General features: G+C 33.7%; 1 protein-coding gene across 1 annotated transcript; it reads right to left on the bottom strand.

The window, feature by feature from the left end:
- Positions 1 to 250: 250 nt before the first annotated feature.
- LOC132722155 (cylicin-1-like) lies at positions 251 to 12,346 on the bottom strand. The gene is made up of 7 exons (XM_060706598.1): positions 12,225 to 12,346; positions 4,259 to 4,717; positions 3,464 to 3,584; positions 2,475 to 2,558; positions 1,780 to 1,991; positions 1,254 to 1,370; positions 251 to 633 (listed from the first exon to the last, which is right to left on the bottom strand). The coding sequence occupies exons 1-7, from the start codon at positions 12,225 to 12,227 to the stop codon at positions 505 to 507; spliced, it is 1,125 nt and encodes a 374-aa protein (XP_060562581.1). The 5' UTR covers positions 12,228 to 12,346; the 3' UTR covers positions 251 to 504.
- Positions 12,347 to 19,921: the final 7,575 nt, after the last annotated feature.

The following is a 19,921-nucleotide window of genomic DNA, read 5'->3' as shown; positions in this document are numbered from 1 at the left end:
TGAAGTAAGTGTTCAGATGAAAATAACAAAAATTTAAAAAGGTTGCAAAATGTAAACAAAGTAGTATTTTGACATCAATATAAAATACCAAATCACTTTAACTGTACTTAATTCCAAATAGCAAAAGATGGCTCAGATATATGGTCAATAAATGATATTTTGGAAACTGTAAAAGGACGTCCTTTTGAAATTTTGAAAAATGAAAATATTACCTTTTTAAGCTTAAAGAGCCTTTGGAAAAAAATGTACCTTTAGACCCGCACTTTATAGATCCAGTTGGTAGGTATTTTCAGTCCGACACCTTTACATACATGAACTTGACTATAATAATACTGGTGGGGACAAAAAATGATAAAAAAAATCCTGTAAAATGTATACAGTATTTATCTGCTGCAAAAATCATTATTTGAATTTTGAAAAAAAAAAAGAAAGAAAACAACCCCGAATATTTCCAAAATACTATGAAAGAATTATGTCTATAATTATATTTCTTTAAAAGCGAAATCATTGCTTTTTCAACAAATTAATATAACTGCATTGCAAGTGCTCTGAAATAAAAAAAAACCTTGATAAATACATACCTTTCTCTTCTTTCACAGGTTCACTCTTCTCTGCTTTAATGTCTTCTGTCTTCTAAAACCATAAACAAAAGCATAACTAGCAGGTATTACAACACTAAACTTTTCTACAATTACTACTTTAACAAAAATTCCAGGCAACATTATTTTTACATTTAATGAAATGTACAAACACAGGTATAAATGGGTTACCCTGGAATAATTTCTGATTTTTTATTTCAGCATTTTAACATTATAGTGCTTAACTTCACCAACCAAAATGCATGAAATTATCAGGGTGCTGTTGGACAGGACTCTCCATTTACAATGGTGATAAAAAAAACCCCTATCTTACACCTACACTGTAAGACAATTTGCGTGTGTTAAATGATGTCATTCCTGTGCATGCGTCTTTTACTAATGTATTGCATCCTTAGAATGTCATTTTGCCATTTTGAATGAAGTTACACTTCTAAAAGAAAAGGGAAATGCTAAATGAAAATATTATAGTGTTCACAATTTCTTTCTCAATTATGATTATTGTAGTTAAATGCAAGAAAAAGAATCAAACACTGGCTGTCATCATAGGCCGGCAGATCTAGCTTGAGGGTAACCGCCGTCAACAATTACCATTGAGATAGATATCCTTGTCAGTTCCTGGCTGGTGTAATCAAATTGCTCATGGCATATATTTACCTTAGAACAGGTAATTGCCTCTTCATCTAAAAGTTCTAAAGTTCGTTCAAACTCATCATCACTGTGCATTTCTATGTCATCTACCTCCATCCTTATACTCTCCTTTTTCTCTTCCTTCTGAATTGAGAATTAATCTAGGTCACAATTATTTAGAATTTCCTTAATATCAGACTTATAATAGGTTATTTATCATATCAACTGATGATGCTTATTAAAGCAAAACATGCCTTGATAAACTTTGTTAGTTTGTGATCTTTTTATCCTAATTAATATCCGACTGACTTTTATCTTCACAAACTATTATCAATATGTAATTTGGAAAAGAAAAAAGAATGGAAAGAACAGTGCTATCGCCTAAAACAGTTAGCCCAAAGTCAGATATTCGAGGCAGGTAATGTAACTTTCTTAGTAATTTCATATATACATTGGTAAAACAGTTTACATACATTTGTGTTTTCACAATGCTTTCTCTTTTTTTTCCCTCCAGAAGAACTTTACAGGAAATAATAGGACTTGTTACTTATACCTTTTCTTGTTTTCTCTCAACATGTATAATCTTTCTCTCCACTCGATGTATTGATGACTTCCCAAAGAAATCCGTAACTTTCACCTCCTGACCTTTCACCTCTTGTTTTTCTGCTTCAGTCTTGCGTTTAGCTGTTTTACTTGGGCTTGGACTTGTTAAAAAATTATCCAGGAAGGTTTTCTTTGGTTTAACTTCCTCTTCAATGCATTCTTCTAAAAGGTAAGAAATATTCATTTTTCTGACAAAAGGGTTTCATTTCTTGTCTTGTTTTATAGCAGCTATTTAAAAGGTCAAATTACCAATGAAAGATAAAAACGACAATGTTTTCATACTTGGAAAGGACTAAAAATGGCTAAAAAAGTGTCACAGTTTTAACATAATGTTGGGACACAAGTTGTTTAACAAGTATGCTCTGACTGACCACATTTTAAAAGTATTGTGCTTTAAAATCACATCATCCCACTGAAAAAAGTTGCAAATTACTCAAGTACCCGATTACTAGGTAAAAATATATTTTTTTTGTTACACTATGACCAGTTTGTAATAAGCAATAAAAATAATCATACACTCACTGCCATAACAGACAGGAATAGCTGGCTCTCAAGTAACTGCTTGCAGTGCCTTGTTACCACCTTAAACATTTACTCTCGAGCCCGATATTCCAGTCTGTACCGGCTTCCAGTGTAACAACATACCAGCTCCTCCTATATGAACCACCGTCTGCTTCTTCTTGGATTTTTTTTGCTTTTTGTCTTTTGGAAAAGGGTCCTCATCTGAATCTGTAATAAAAACTTACAAACTTAACGGTCATAATCTTATAAAGATTTAACAGTAAATAGTTTTTTTTACACAAGGTTTTAGGAATATTGGAACTGAATTTGGAAGTGAACAGTCAGTGACACCAGTACAGAAAAATGCAAACCTTTACATCCATGACCAAGTTTTGTCTTGATATAAGCCAAATAAATTATGACAACACTTTAAAAATATGAAAGCTAGGGAAAGTCTATTAAAGGAAAGGCCCCTTTCCAAATCCAGAATAAACAGTTCTCACCTTAAAAATAAACAAACAAAAAACCTAAAAATATTTCAAATACAACCCCAAAATATGTTTGTAAGCAAGTAGGGGAAAAATTCCAGATTTCCAGACCCCTTCCCTTATAAAGGTTTTGACCACTTTAATTTATAGTTTAACAGCTTTTACTTTATCAAAATAAACACTAGCCACTGACTTTTAAGGTCAATTTCAGGTTGAACTTGGACCCATTCCACACCTAAAAAGTATAATTTTCCCCCAACTATAGAATAATTTTCCCTTAAAATTTAATAAATTAAGAAAAACTCTAAAATATTTTGCAGTAATTTAAACTGAAGAAAGCAGTATTGATATGTTCAGTGTCACTCTTCAGTAACTACCTTAATAATTAATTGAAATATAGACAATTCTTGCATCTTTTTTTACATTTATAATTATGTTGCCCAATAATGGCAATATATTCTAAATCAATTTTGTTTTGTTTAATTGTGTTTTCCGTCACACTGACACATTATAGGTCACACTCAATATATTCAGCTACTTAATCAAGGACATATTGAGTCACCATGTGACATCAAAACATCCAACGAGAAAGAAGTATTTTGTAGTCAGTGTGACATATTTCAATATCTCACTATCAACACTGACCTGAGTCAAGAAGTTTCTGTATTTTCTTTCCTTTCTTCTTCATGGTTTTTGATTTTCTAACAACCATGTCATCATCATCGTCATCTTCAATCTTTACATCAAAGTCGTCATCACTTGATACCTAAATATATCAAAATGCTTTTAGTTATCTTGCAAATATATCAAAATTTTACAGTCAAGTTTAATTCCAAGTTATTACAGGGTGTTCGTTTGACCCTTGAAATGACTCTTTGACCCTTCAAATTTCCAAAAGGCCTAATTTGACACTCAGGATTTTAACTGGAGGGTGTTTTTTCTCCAAAATGTTTTTTTTCTAGCAAAATTATATAATAATTGAGTTCAAAATATTTTATTTTAGGCCTAATCTATAACACCTTTAGCTAGGCCTTTCTATTTCACTCAGCTTGTTTTTAAATGGATGTTCACTAACTTTATTAATATTAAAAGCCAAAAAAGGAAATCTGAAGGTAGCTAGCAGTAAATTCATCCATAGTAACTTTTAAGAATGGTCTAGTTATATATTTAGCAGCAGCAAGTTTTTCTCTTATCGGCAGGGGCTTATGGAAGCCAGGCATTGTAGAACTTTCTATAATTGTATGCAAAGTAGATCTGCAAACCAATGTGAGATTTTGGTTGTAAATTTTATATTTGTATCAAAAATCATATAATCTACATATAGAGCAGACTTTTTATTTTATCAAATTGTACCCAAAACATACAAACAAAAAGTTACCAAATTTTTCAGTCATAAAGCCAAACAAATTCAATTTTTAGGTATAATTAGTTAGTACTCACCTCTTTCTTTCTTTTCTTTCCTTTTTTCTTCTCAACAGGAACTTCTTCCACATCTTTTTCCAGACCTTTTTTCTTTGCTTTATCTTTCTTTTTATCCTTCACAGGTGCTTCAGGAAGAGAATCATCATCTATTTCAATGACATCTTCACTAATATCTATGTCCACTTTCTTTTCAGATTTTCTCGATTTGTTTTTACTGTCACTTTTATCACGACTTTTATCCCTACTTTTGCTTTCTTTTTTCTTCTTAGAATCATTTTCATTCTTTTTATTCCCATTTATATCACTGTCTTTTGTATTAACTTTATTTGAGATGGGAAGGTCATTTTTATGATGTTCTTTGCCATTCTTGATTTTCGTCAAACCAGTGTCAGAGTCCTTACTTTTTTCTGCTGTTGACCTATTTTCAGTCTTCTTGGCTGCACCTAAGCTGAAGAAATTCCTTATATCTGATTTACTCTGCAAATAAAAAACAACAACATAAACATAACAATGTAAATTTATATGCGACAAGAAAATATGAAAATGACACATATGCCCCCTCTATCTTACCTTTAATGGGTAGCAAGAATAAGCACCCATTATGACATTCACAGAGAAACTCATTATGTAAGGACTAAGGGTATGTGTTTATGAAAAAAGGCAAAAAAAAAAGTTAACATTTTTCTTAAAAAAAAAAACAGTAGGTTTACAACATTTTTAATAATCATAGTCATTTCTAGTTTCATATGATATGATACAAAACAAGGTGAATGTGACCTTGACCTTTGGCCCCCTGCTCCTATAACCAATGAGGATCATCTACTGGTAGAGATCAATGCATCAATGAAGTTTGGGGGCCATGAGCAGTTGAGCATACGGGTTGTAGAGTTATTGCTCGGAAACGATTTTTACAAAGTGGACATGACCTAGACCTTTGACCCAAAAATCAAAAGGGCTCATCTACTGGCAAAGATCAATGCACCTGTTAAGTTTGAGGGCAAAGGGCCCATAGGCTGTAGAGTTGTAGGTCTCAAACTGTTTTGACATAAAAGGTCATTGTGACATTGACCTAAAAATCAAGGGGTCTACTGGCCAAGACAAATGCATAGATCTGTGAAATTATACTTATAATAAAGGGTGAAGGGTCCATGGGTTGTTAAGTTATTGGTCGGAAATCGTTTTGATATAAAAAGTCAATGCCACCTTGACCTTTGATCCAAAACACAATAGGGTTCATCTACTGGTTATGACCTATCTCAATATAATACCAAGTTTGAAGTTTCTTTCTAGGACTAGGTGTTCTTAAGTTATTGATTGGAAACATTTTTGTTTACTGGCCAACAGACTGACAAACACACGTTTTGATGTACATAGCAAAATACATTGATTGATGAAAAAATTGGGCACAAAATATACCCTATTTAACAGACCATGTTGACCTTTGACCTCCAAGTGTGACATTAACCTTTGAGGTAGGGGTCAGGTGTTGCTCATGACACATCATCTTATTATTGTGAACATTTATGCAATGTTATTTCAAAATCCCTTAACCTATGAAAATGTTATAGCCTGCGCATGCAATGTCAGTGATTTCTTTTTTCAATTTTCAAAATAACCTATGGCTTTCTGAAGGGGAATATATAGCGTGATAAATCAGAAAAGGGGGAAATCAAATTCCAACCACTGAGAATAGAATTTACCCATACATTTGTAACATTTATATTTTCTATTTGGATGGCTTACTAGCACACCAACTAAACAAGACCCGAAGGATGGTTTATATATTTTATTATATGTGTTGCATCCAAGTATACACTCATAAACTCCCAAACATCAAGTAAACATACACACAGTAACAATAACGATATTTGATATTAAAGGCGTGGCTTATTATATCTTGTAGACTTGCTTACTACAACATTAAAAAAAAATTCAATTTCAATTCAATTTAACATGCATGGTACTAGCAGAGGCTATCTATAGGGACAGCTGATATAAGTCAGCGGATGTTAAGTCATCGTTCTGGTGAAGAATGTGCTCAAGGGTTTTAGGGGAAAATATTAGCATTTTTAGGGGGAAATATACCTTATTTTGGGCTAGGGGAAACAGCCTTTATTCGACTGTAAAATACAGGGGAAAAAACACTGTGCATATACCCTCCAATAGATCACTGTGTGACAGCCATTTGTTTATCGGCTGTATAAGGACTAATTAAATATAACGATTTAGCATAGGATTCCATATTATCAGCCTGTTTTCTGTATGTTTGCATTTAATTTAATTGATGTTTTTAATAATGAATGTTTTGTGTGAAGCAGAAAAAATTCAACTACTCCTTACATTATTTATTAAATGATGTCAAAGATTTTTTAACTTCACTGTATATATGACCGCACACAACAAAATACTGAGAGTATGTTGGTAATAGAGTTGCACCGGTAATATAAGAGTTATAGTATAATCATGATTTTTGTGGATGTGACAAAGGCATATGTCAATGGACTTTGAAAATATTTGAACTATTACAAAAACTTTAACGTAAATTCTAAGTCAAACAAGAGGGCCATGATGGCCCTGGGGTCGCTCACCTGAACAAAGGCCCTCAGGGCCGGGCCAGTTTAAACCAAAGAGCTTTTATTTGAACAAACTTGGAAGACACCCATTAAAAGATATTTCATGATGTTAAGATTTTACTATACACAAATTATGAATAACAATGACTTTTGACCCCCCCCCTCCCCCTGGCAGGGCCAATTTTAACCCAAGGGCTTTTATTTGAACAAACTTGGTAGACATCCATTAGAACATGTTTCATGCTAAATATCTCAGCTCTAGCTCTTTGGGTTCTTTAATAGAAGATTTTTAACTTTTTACTCTATGTATATAGGGAAAATCAATGACCCCTGGGACGGGGCCAATTTTGACCCCAGGGCTTTTATTTGAACAAATTTTGTAGACACCCATTAGAACATATTTTATGCTAAATATCTTAGCTCTAGCTCTTTGGGTTCTTTAAAAGAATTTTTTTTTAAGTTTTTACTATATGCATATAGGGAAAATCAATGACCCCCTGGGGCGGGGCCAATTTTGACCCCAGGGCTTTTATTTGAACAAACTTGGTAGAAACTGATAAGAAGATGTTTCATGCTTAATATCTTAGCTCTAGCTCTTTGGGTTCTTTAAGAGAAGATTTTTTTAAGTTTTTACTATATGCATATAGGGAAAATCAATGAACCCTGGGGCGGGGCCAATTTTGACCCCAGGGCTTTTATTTGAACAACTTGGTAGACATCCATTAGAACATGTTTTACACCAAATATCTAAGCTCTAGCTATTTGGGTTTTTTAGAAGAAGATTTTTAAAGTTTTTACTATATGCATATAGGGAATGACCCCCTGGGGCGGGGCCAATTTTGACCCCAGGGCTTTTATTTGAACAATCTTGGTAGACACTTATTAGAAGATGTTTCATGCTTAATATCTTAGGTCTAGCTCTTTGGGTTCTTTAATAGAAGATTTTTTAAAGTTTTTACTTTATGCATATAGGGAAAATCAATGACCCCCTGGGGCGGGGCCAATTTTGACCCCAGGGCTTTTATTGAACAAACTTGGTAGACATCCATTAGAACATGTTTAATGCCAAATATCTAAGCTCTAGCTCTTTGGGTTTTGTAGAAGAAGATTTTTTTAAGTTTTTACTATATGCATATAAGGAAAATCAATGACCCCCTGGGGCGGGGCCAATTTTGACCCCAGGGCTTTTATTTGAACAATCTTGGTAGACACTTATTAGAAGATGTTTCATGCTTAATATCTTAGGTCTAGCTCTTTGGGTTCTTTAAAAGAAGATTTTTTTAAGTTTTTACTATATGCATATAGGGAAAATCAATGACCCCCTGGGGCGGGGCCAATTTTGACCCCAGGGCTTTTATTTGAACAAACTTGGTAGACATCCATTAGAACATGTTTTATGCCAAATATCTAAGCTCTAGCTCTTTGGGTTTTTTAGAAGAAGATTTTTTTAAGTTTTTACTATATGCATATAAGGAAAATCAATGACCCCCTGGGGCGGGGCCAATTTTGACCCCAGGGCTTTTATTTGAACAATCTTGGTAGACACTCATTAGAAGATGTTTCATGCTTAATATCTTAGGTCTAGCTCTTTGGGTTCTTTAAAAGAAGATTTTTGAAGTTTTTACTATATGCCTATAGGGAAAATCAATGACCCCCTGGGGCGGGGCCAATTTTGACCCCAGGGCTTTTATTTGAACAATCTTGGTAGACACTCACTAGAAGATGTTTCATGCCAAATATCTAAGCTCTAGCTCTTTGGGTTATCTAGAAGAAGATGTTTAAAGTTTTTTCTTTTGGTTGCCATGGCAACCAGAGTTCTGCATGGAATGGAATTCTTTGAACAACTTTGTTAAGGCTTCACACAAGGAACATCCCTGTGAAGTTTCATTATGATCTGCCTTATGGTTTCAGAGGAGATGTTGTTTGAAAAGTGTGAACGGACAACGGACGACGTACGACGGACAAAGAGTGATCCTAATAGCTCACCCTGAGCATATGCTCAGGTGAGCTAAAAAGGGGCATAATTCTGTCAAAATGCTTGATAGAGTTACCTCCTCCTGTTTACAGGTTGGGGTCATGATGGTGAACAAGTGTGCAAAGTTTCAAAGCCATATGTCAATGGACTTTGAAAATATTTGAACTATTAAAAAACCTTTAACGTAAATTCTAAGTCGAAAAAGGGGCATAATTCTGTCAAAATGCTTGATAGAGTTACCTCCACCTGTTTCCAGGTTGGGGTCATGATGGTGAACAAGTGTGCAAAGTTTCAAAGCCATATGTCAATGGACTTTGAAAATATTTGAACTATTACAAAAACTTTAACGTAAATTCTAAGTCGAACAAGAGCTGTCGGTAGGACAGCAACGCTCGACTATTCTTAGTGCTTGATAGTAAAAAAAATGCTTGATACAGTTACCTCCTCCTGTTTACAGGTTGGGGTCATGATGGTGAACAAGTGTGCAAAGTTTCAAAGCCATATGTCAATGGACTTTGAAAATATTTGAACTATTACAAAAACTTTAACGTAAATTCTGAGTCGAAAAAGGGGCATAATTCTGTCAAAATGCTTGATAGAGTTACCTCCTCCTGCCTACAGGTTGGGCTCATGATGGTGAACAAGTGTGCAAAGTTTCAAAGCCATATGTCAATGGACTTTGAAAATATTTGAACTATTACAAAAACTTTAACGTAAATTCTAAGTAAAAAAAGGGGCATAATTCTGTCAAAATGCTTGATAGAGTTACCTCCTCCTGTCTACAGGTTGGGGTCATGATGGTGAACAAGTGTGCAAAGTTTCAAAGCCATATGTCAATGGACTTTGAAAATATTTGAACTATTACAAAAACTTTAACGTAAATTCTAAGTCGAAAAAGGGCATAATTCTGTCAAAATGCTTGATAGAGTTACCTCCTCCTGTCTACAGGTTGGGCTCATGGGTGAACATGATGCAAAGTTTCAAAGCCATATGTCAATGGACTTTGAAAATATTTGAACTATTACAAAAACTAGCGTGTACGCAAGTTTTCAAAAGCCATATATGTCAAATGGACTTTTGAAAATATTTGAACTATTACAAAAAACTTTAACGTAAATTCTAAGTCGAAAAAGGGGCATAATTCTGTCAAAAATGCTTAATAGAGTTTACCTCCTCCTGTTTACAGGTTGGGGTCATGATGGTGAACAAGTGTGTAAAGTTTCAAAAGCCATATGTCAATGGACTTTGAAAATATTTGAACTATTACAAAAACTTTAACGTAAATTCTAAGTCGAAAAAGGGGCATAATTCTGTCAAAATGCTTGATAGAGTTACCTCCTCCTGTCTACAGGTTTGGGTCATGATGGTGAACAAGTGTGCAAAGTTTCAAAGCCATATGTCTATGGACTTTGAAAATATTTGAACTATTACAAAAACTTTAACATAAGTGGTTATGCCGACGCCGACGCTCGGGTGACTGCAATAGCTCTACTTATTCTTATCGAATAGTCGAGCTAATTAATCAAAATCAAAGGAAATCTTGTGTTGTACTTCTAAGACACTTTTCGGTTTTAATTTTTACGCGTAAAAATCGGCACAGTCCGTACAGTGCATTTTCACCTCCTCCCTGTCATATACCAATGATTCGCAGTCCTGCTTACATTTTTCATTAAATTTTGTCTCAGTCTAATCTTTTCATCCTTTTTAGTTTTACTGCTGTTCTGCATGCTCCTCTGTCGTAGATTTTCATTTTTTTTCCAGGTTTGTCACCTAAGGGACACCCTTTTGTATACATGCGAGTGATGCGACTTGGATAAATGCCTGTACAGTTGGACTGATCCGGAATAAAAAATCGTCGGACCTAATCAAAATTTATCGGATATGTCCGTCGGACCACAGGCGCTTGTCACATAATCAAATATTTTACATAAACGGTCTATATATGTATATAAAGATATAAGGCCCCCAACGCAACAAAAACATCATGCAGACCAAACAAGAACACTGCTGCAATAAACGACCAGATCGCGGTTATCTCTTTCTGGTCGCCATCTGAAAGGATCAATCCAAGTGCCAACGCTTTTTATTTCATTAAAATCCCTCAAATAGCAAAGAAATTGGGAAAAGTTTCGCAAAATGCCATTATTTTCAATTCATGTCGTTTTCGACGTCCAGTTCATTCATGTATACAAACACGATTTCTGATCGATTTTTACGAAAAAAAACCAAAAAACGGCTAGAATTTCCACGTACGTTCCATAAACAAACTCTTTTCCTATCAATCTGTGAAGTCTTCACTGATCAAATGCCCTCTTCGTACGTAATTGATTATTCATTAAAAAATACACAAGGATCTCGCTTGTGACAGTATTTTATCGCCATGTATAGCGCATGTATATACTGTTCCGCTCTGAATATTATATAAGGATTTGATTGGTTAAGATAATTATCGGAATACTATTGACCAATCGTATTATACTATTTCTTTGCTTCATTTATCTGTCACTTCAAATTACAAATGGCGCACTTTACTTGACCTCCGCTTCTACAACCAATATTTTTTAAATATTTGAGTACAAAGAGGGCTCTAGTTCAATTTAGACTTCGCAGATTGATAGAAAAAGAGTTTGTTTATGAATTTTATGAGGAAATTTTAGATGTTTTCTATTTATTTCGTAGAAATCGACCAGAAATCATGTTTGTATACATGAATAGATTGGACGTCGAAAACGACATGGATTGAAAATATTGGCATTTTCTTAAACTTTTACTCATTTCTTTGCTATTTGAAGAATTTTAATGAAATAAAAAGCTTTAACGCTTGGATTGATCCTTTCAGATGGCGACCAGAAAGAGATAACCATGATCTGGTCGTTTCTTTCAGCATTGTTCTTGTTTGTTCCGCATTATGTTTTTGTTTCCTTGGGGGCCTTATATCTTTATATACATATATAGACCGATTATGTAAAATATTTGATTATGTGACAAGCGCCTGTGCGTCGGACCGACGTATTTCGAGAAGTCTGCAATATGACGTGGCTTTGCCAGAAGTAAAAATATCTCAAAGCAACAACATATAGGACTTGTTCGTGCAACAGTGACAACCTGATACAGAACAAGGACTGAGCAATGTAGTGTCATCAACTGACCACATAGTGTCTGTGGTCAACTGGTGCGACTTATACATCTTTACCGGTACATGTCTACGTCCCCGCGAGGGTTTTGACATTGACGGAAAATAGATAGAAGCGAAGTTCCGAAAGTGGCATATTCAATCATGATATTATCCTGTTTATAACAAATTATCAAAAAACGAATCAACAGGTGACCTACATGATGAACATTATGAAAATTTAATATGGTAAATTATGATGAATCTGAATTCTAAAAATATGCAAAATATAGCCTTTGGAGAAATTTCCTCCCATCAACATACCATGATTTTTAAAGGTTCAGAGGCTTTTCGAACTTATTAACTTGCAAAAAATGATTTGTGTACATTTCGCGCCAAATAACGTATTGCGCATGCGTCAAGGATAGCTTAAACCCGTCCCATTTATTCTCGTCCCATTTCCGGGATTTTCCCGTACTCTGATGGTTTCGGCCCACTCAATTCTCGCCTCTTTATTTTATAGTAAATCAGACAATTTTGAAGCTTAAAATGAGATCAGAAATATATAATGTTAGCCATCTAGATGCTCAAGAAAATAAATTTGTTTTGTCCTGTTCAATAAGTCATGTCTGCTGGCGCATTGTTCATATTTCACAAAGTGCTCAGAGGTGTGATGCCAATGTGTCCGTCGTTGGCAGTTGTCCACATTCTTTTCAGCAATATCTCTTCCTTAGTTACTTGTTGTATTTTGTCCAAACTTAGTAGGAATGATCCTTAGGTGGTCGTTTACAAAAATTATATTTAAAAATGGTTCCAGTCAAATGCTTTAGTAAGTTACAATAGTTAAAAATAGACTTTAAAGATGAAATCTTTAAAAATCTGTTTATTCTCGGAAACTATAATGCTAAAAGCTTATATGTTTAGTATGTGGAAGAAGAGGAAGAAGAAGAAGACGAAGAAGAAGAACAAGAACAAGAACAAGAACAAGAAGAAGAATCAGAAGATGAAGACGAAGAAGAAGACGAAGATGAAGAAGAAGAAGACAAAGAGAACAAAGAAGAAGCTTTATTCTTTCATAAATATCACGTACACACATACATACATAGACGCACGCACACGCGCGCACGCACGCACGCGAGCGCGCGCGCACACACATACATACATACATACATACATACAAACATACATACATACATACAGTTGAGTTACAGCACTGTCTGGTAAATATTTCCACTTATTTTCTCACTTCACTTCGTTCGCTCGAAAATTAATTTCTTGCAACTCTATAACCTATACATAAAGTAAACCAGCTATCACAAATTAAATCTAGCTAGAGGTCTGAATTAATAGCGCAAATTGATTAATCATAAAAAAATGAAATTTGTTCTTTGCTTTTTTATGTCAAAGAAACTATACTCTGATATTGATGCGGATTTTCCTTGGTCGAGATTTGTGCTTGTTACTTTAAATAGATTCTCTCGGTTTGTTATGCCAAGTTATTGGATTTTTCAAACAATCATCAATTCCGTGCCTCATGAATGATTTCTGTAAGAATAAAAGATCAGTTTATTTAGAGTTGACAATTTTCAATGTATGAAGGTATGAATCCAGTTAATGTCTAAATTATAGAATTTTTAAACTGAATATGATTTTGAAAAAATACTTTAACATTTTACCATCTGATTTAGCAATGGCTTTTTATCAAATTGAGATGTATGAACCAAAAATGCCATTTGAAACAGGCAGATTTTATAATTTGGATAGAAGTTCAAGAATTTGTGGTTTATGTTCTAATAATCAGTTAGGTGACGAATTTCATTATTACATGTATCTAATTGTTCCTTTTTCACGACCTGAGAAACATATTTACACAATTCTTATTTTCATAATCCTAACATTCTTAAATTTTCATAGTAATTAATGGTGAAAGCAAAAAAGTCTTTCTAAATCCAGCAATCTCCTGAAGAAAAATATTTTTGTAATACATAACGATCTTATTCTCCTATTCTAAAATTGCAGTTGTGTTACTCATTTTCTTATGTACATACATTTGTTCAAAGCATTGCCTTATTTTCATTTCAGAACCGAATTGATGTCACTTTACTTGGTTTTGTAACTTTTTTTTATATTTTTGTTTTCTCACATGCCCAATTGGACATTCAGGTATCAATAAAATTTTGAAATTTGTAGATCATTAAAAATTAATACCTTGAAAAAAGAACATTGCAAAAAGAACATTGGAAATTAAACGATATTGTTAAAAAGATCATGTGGTTTTAAATTGTTTCCATAACATTTGATTTAAACTTTCATGATTAAGTTCAATTATCTAGAGTTATCAGTGTACATAATAAAATCATCAAGAAAAAAACAAACAACTAAAGACACACAAAGCAAAGAAAAAAAAACGCAAACGTGATCAGCTTTGATGTCATCATTTTTTTGCCCTCTAGAAATCGTGTGTTGATCATTTTCCGTTTCATTCTCTTTTCGTTTAAAGTGATTATGTTGTTTAATACGAGTATGGCTATATTTCAATTCATTTTCTTTTTTAAACTTAAAACTTTAAAACTTAAATTGTAATTATCTTGTAATAATTTTATAATGTGATTGCCGTCCAAGAAATTATACACTTTAGGTATTATTATTTTTTTTATAGGGGAACTGTTACCTCTTGAGAGCCAGTTTCTACAATTTAATAAAATTTGAATGAGACAAACACTCTTTTGTTTAACATGCTTTTCTTACATGTTCAGTCGTAAATTTCTTTTGAAACAAGGGAACAGCGTGATCACGTGACCAAAAATTCCTTAGGAAGAGTATATATAGTAAGATTTATATGGTTTTTATGTTGTTTTAAAAAAGCATTCATATAGTGATATACTAGTCGTGAGTGTTCATAATTTTGAAAATTAAAAAATATGAATGTCACAGATTCTACTTTCAATATTACTTCTACTGGAAATGAGAGCTCGACTAATAGTAGTGGCGATGAAAACACAGGTCAGTTTTCATTTTATACGTGGCCGGATATTTATATTCTCATTGATGAAATAAACAGAAAATATATTCTTATAATAGTTGTGTTAATTGCGTTGCTTGGCAACACGCTCAATCTGATGGTCCTTAGCCGGAAAAACTACAGGAATAATTCTACAGCCGTGTATCTTCTAAGCCTTGCAGCATCGGATTTGACAATAACTTTTTTATGCTCGTCAACTGGCTAGATAAGTTTGACCTATCTAAATTGAATACCCTGACATGCAGGCTTTACCATAGTCTGGATTACCTGCCCTTTGTCTATTTGTTTACAATAGAAGCTGGGAACCAGATTAGCTTTACCACATCCTGTATGATTTAGGACTTTATACCAACCCGTGGATTATGAGCATGGTATCAATAGAGAGGGCGATCAGTGTGTGCTTGCCACACAAAGTCAAGTTCGTTTGCACGTTAAACCTTGCTCGTGGCAATACCATCTTCTTATGGATCTTCTCTATAACTATATTTAGCATATACACGCAAATCATTGTCGGTTATCCGAACCCAATGGGAAAAATCGAATGTGCAATTCTTCAACAGAACTTTCATATTTTGAATATCCATAGCATTGCCAACATATTTGTCCAATTCTTTCTTCCTTATGTATTTATATTGGGTTCAACAATCCTGATTGCTGTTGTTTTATACACAAAAACAATGAAGAAGTCAAAGTCCGTCGGTGAACAAAATCTTATTGTAACAAAAAAGTTGCTGATGATAAATTTAGCTTTCATTATATGTGTTACACCAGTTATGGTTGTTGAATCATTGGATACATACAGACAACAATTTGACGATTATAATTACGATGAATATTTGAACAACTCATTCTATACGGAAATTTTCAGGACAATTAGAGGCATAAATAGCGGACTCAACTTTTTTATCTATTTTTTTAATGGTACGAAATTCAAAGCTGACACGCTAGCCTTGTTGAGAATAAAATCATGCCGAAAACAAACTAGGTTCTAAATGTACAGTGTGACCACCTTTCGTGAAGCCCTAAACGACTTAACAAACTTTCACATGGATACACTTTGTCCAGATATTGATAAGGAGGGATTTTCAACCCCGGTTGAATACATTCTTCTAAGACTTAATATAAGAAAAATTAATCCATGTTTTTTTTTGTTTTTTTTTTTCGAAAAATACACTTTGTGCCTCCATTAATACTCATAAAATGAAAATATTTTAATGACAATGCTTTTAAGGACAAGCTTATATAATATATTCACGGTCAACAAACAAATATCCATTTTCATCAACTCAGTATATGTGTTACATTGTTATTATTTTTATTTTTGTCTTTGTTGTATAATTATAGGTGTGTGTCTTTTTCCCAATAAAGAAACTTTTATTATTATGTTAACTTTTATTTGAATAAGGCGTCTATGGCCGAGTGATTAAGGACGTTGACTATTAACCATTTGCTCTCCACCGTTGTAGGTAAGAAGGTTCGCCAGGGACTTTGGAGCTAGCTAACGGAATGTCGATGATTCTTCTCACGTGCCCGCTCGTGTCTGAAATAATGCACAGAAGTTCACCTGAGGTTTTCCAGTAAAGCTGGCAAGTCGCCATATGATCTTTAAGGTGTTGGTAAAACGCAAAACGCAACAAAAAATGCATTTATACATTTCTTACATTGTCTCGCATAATCTATGATTATTGTTAATGTTTGTTTGATGTAATTATTATTATTATTATTGGTGTTGTTGGATAGTCTCCATTTGATCGTGCGACGTAAAACCCAACAACAACAAAACAATCATTTTACTTTCTTTCATAATCTCGCATAATCTATGCTTATTATAAATGTTTGTTTGTTGTAATAATGAGTATAGATTAACCTATTTGATATCCTTTTAACTCTAAGAAAAATGTTCTGTTATAAAAGTGCTGACTGTTTTTGAACTTTATATCATCTAGGAAAAGTAAGCCAAACCATTATTTTCTTATATTTGACAGGAATGAAATGCATTAAAAATCCTAGATATTAATAATACATATGATTACATTTTTTGGCTCGAAAACTCATTGTAAATGGACCCCCTCCACCTGTAAACCTAAATTGATAAACAGAAAAAAAAAAGATCTTATCTGTTTTTCAAAGGAGCAAATATATAGTAATTTTAGATTTTAGTTAATAACTTGCATCAAATAACGAATTTGTATCAATTAAAAAGCTCAAATGTATTTTCCCACAATTTCCATTTATTTTAAAAGAATGAAACACATTTCATTAACTCCATTGTATTTAACTAATCGTATCATTTTCCCGCTTTTTATTCGAACATTTTATGGAAACATGATAGTCTTACTATAGACAAAGTTATAAATTCGGGGCAATCTTTTAATAAGACATTTCTATGGTGACTGATTTGGTATATTGCGCGTTGCGTTGTCGCTAGCGACAACGTAACCTTTATCGTTAATCGCCTTTTCGTCTTGACGCTAGCGACAACACGACCAAAGTGCCAAACTGCGCGTTGTTGCGCTGTCGTCTTGTCGCCCTGTCACTAGCGAAGCACGTCAAATGGCGCGTTTGTCGTGCGGCGCGTTGTCGCGATGTCACCCTGTCGCTAAGATTATAAGCAAATCCTTCGATTTGAACCGATCGACAATGTGACACCGCGACAAGACGCCGCACGACAACGCGCCGTTTGGCGTACATCGTTAGCGACAGGACGAGAAGACGAAAATCCGACAAACGCGCCGTTTTGCGCTTTGTCCAGTTGTCGCTAGCGCCAACACGACGTACAAGACGACAGTACTTTGTCGTGTTTGTCGCTAGCGACAAAACGAAAAGGCGATAACGATTAATTTGAAATTAAGTTTCAAATGTGCCGCCTGATCTTGTTCTGCACTGGTCGCCATGGGTAGATACAGTTGCCGCCGGCAGGATAAAAGCTAAATACGAAATTAATGCCATGTCCATCAGCAAAAGTTTTGCAAGATGCTTAGAGCTATGTGACTGTTTTCAGACATTTAGAATTCAATTAATGGTATTCTTTTCCTTCAACATCTTCATTACTTTTCAAAATGTGCCATTGCTTCAAAATAGTTGTTTCTACTTATTAACCTTGTGCTTTTTTCCAAGTCAGACAATATGATAAAACACTTTTAAAATCTATACAGTCGATTATCGTTATCTCGAAGTCGCCGGGACCGCCGATCGTTATAACGAAATGTTGAGATAAACGTATAATAACATAAATATGTTACATTTTATCTTTCTTATACTGTTAAACGTTTTATTGTAATTTTCAATATTTGCTTTACAAAAAGAATTTTTTAAAACAAATCATATTCTGGGCCAATACTTTTAAATCCCCATAATATAAAAGTAAATGCAAAGCTTGGTTAAAAAACTAGTGATTATCTTGTTTGAGAAAACTTCATGATTTTCTTGAAATGTCGAGATAAACTAGCCTGGGATTCAGGCGTTGATATTTTTTGCTTATTCATAACATGCGCGCTATTTCATACTCGATCGTCAATCTCTGTTTTTGATAGTATCAACGAGTAGCCAAACAGAAGCACAAAAAAATAGAAAATACATGGTTGATGTCGGGATGGATAAGGTTTATCCGGTGAGCGAGAAAGTGTATCTTGGCAAGCTTTAGCGAGCCAAGATTCACTTTCACAGCGAACCGGATAAACCTTCTCCAGACCGACATCAACCATGTATTTGATTTATTCTGCTTTTAATAATGTTTTAGAATAATTGTATGGTTTCATTCTTCTTTTTCCCCGATAGCATCTATATGTAGTTTTGTTTTGCTGCTAAACATGTGACGTCATCATTTGACGTAATGACTGGAGATAGATAAGTTCATTCGGCAAGGCTTTATCCAGCTGATGATATTGACAGTAGCTGGATAAAATCGACAGACTGGAACACAGGCTAGAGATAAACGTATATTGGTTTCAATGTAATATCCATATATTAGATTTTATCTTGTTAATGTAAACCTTTTGTTGTAAATTTTAAAATAACCTTTTCTCAAATAAACTATCTCAAAACAAACATTCTTCTTGGTCAATATTTTTTCGGCCAAAGGCCGTCTGATTTCACATTGACTTCCGCTAAAATTAACAGTAAAAAAAATAAATATAGGCAGAATTTTCATTGGTCATTTGAACACTAATAGCCTGTTCGATTTATACTTTAGAATAGCTTCCGTTATAGGTAGAGTTCTTTCAAACTGTTCGATTGCTCGATGGCAAGAAGTGTTGGAAGAAGATATACATTGTATAAGTCAGAATAAATATAAAAACATAATAATGATATTTTCTAGCTTTTCAATAAATATATGAAATTAAATATGACAGATCGCCTTTTTGATACTTTTGCGTTCTAATGGATTTCTCTTCTAAGATGTTCTAGTCATTATAAATTATATTTTCTTCTCGAACCGGGCATAAGACAATTGAAACGAACTTTCGACAAATTTGCAGTTGCAAAATTCTCCTATGAATTAGTGTACAGTATGTACTAAATGTTTTATTATAAATTCCTATTCAAATCAAATTCCATTTTAATTGAAATCAAATAATATTGTTTAAATCTAAGATGACAATTAATGGGGAAAAAATTGCGGGTAAAAATGAACTGAAATAAAAATACATGTATTGGGGACGAATAAAATGTTCTGTTTGCGGTTAGCATAGTTAGTTATATGCAAGTTAACAAGTTTGACTTCGGTCGAGTATCTTTTTTAAAGCACTTCTTGTAATCCCTAAATCTACTTGTAGATGCAAAGGTGCCCAGCGAAAACAAATTGTTCTCATGATAAGTAGACATTTACTGCAAACTAAAGTCCAGGGAAAAATATTGATTTCTTTTTTGAAATATTTTCAGAAGAATTAGAAGTTTCTTATTAGAAAAAAATGAATCAGAAAATATACGAATTCTTTTTGAATAGGGGATGTATAAACATACAATTGCATACCTCATGGTATCTAAAATAGCGAGGTTT

The sequence above is a fragment of the Ruditapes philippinarum genome, unplaced genomic scaffold (assembly GCF_026571515.1).
Source record: "Ruditapes philippinarum isolate M1 unplaced genomic scaffold, ASM2657151v2 ctg16122_1_1_1_1, whole genome shotgun sequence".
In the NCBI taxonomy this organism is placed as follows: domain Eukaryota; kingdom Metazoa; phylum Mollusca; class Bivalvia; order Venerida; family Veneridae; genus Ruditapes; species Ruditapes philippinarum.
The sequence above is the reverse complement of the archived record's forward strand: the minus strand, read 5'-3'. Positions and strand labels throughout refer to the sequence as shown.

Coding starts and splice junctions, on each gene's coding strand:
- LOC132722155 (XM_060706598.1), bottom strand. Junction 1,992..2,474: donor GGTTCATATAGGAGGAGCTG/GTATGTTGTTAC, acceptor CTTACCTTTTAG/AAGAATGCATTGAAGAGGAA. Junction 634..1,253: donor AGGCAATTACCTGTTCTAAG/GTAAATATATGC, acceptor TTATGGTTTTAG/AAGACAGAAGACATTAAAGC.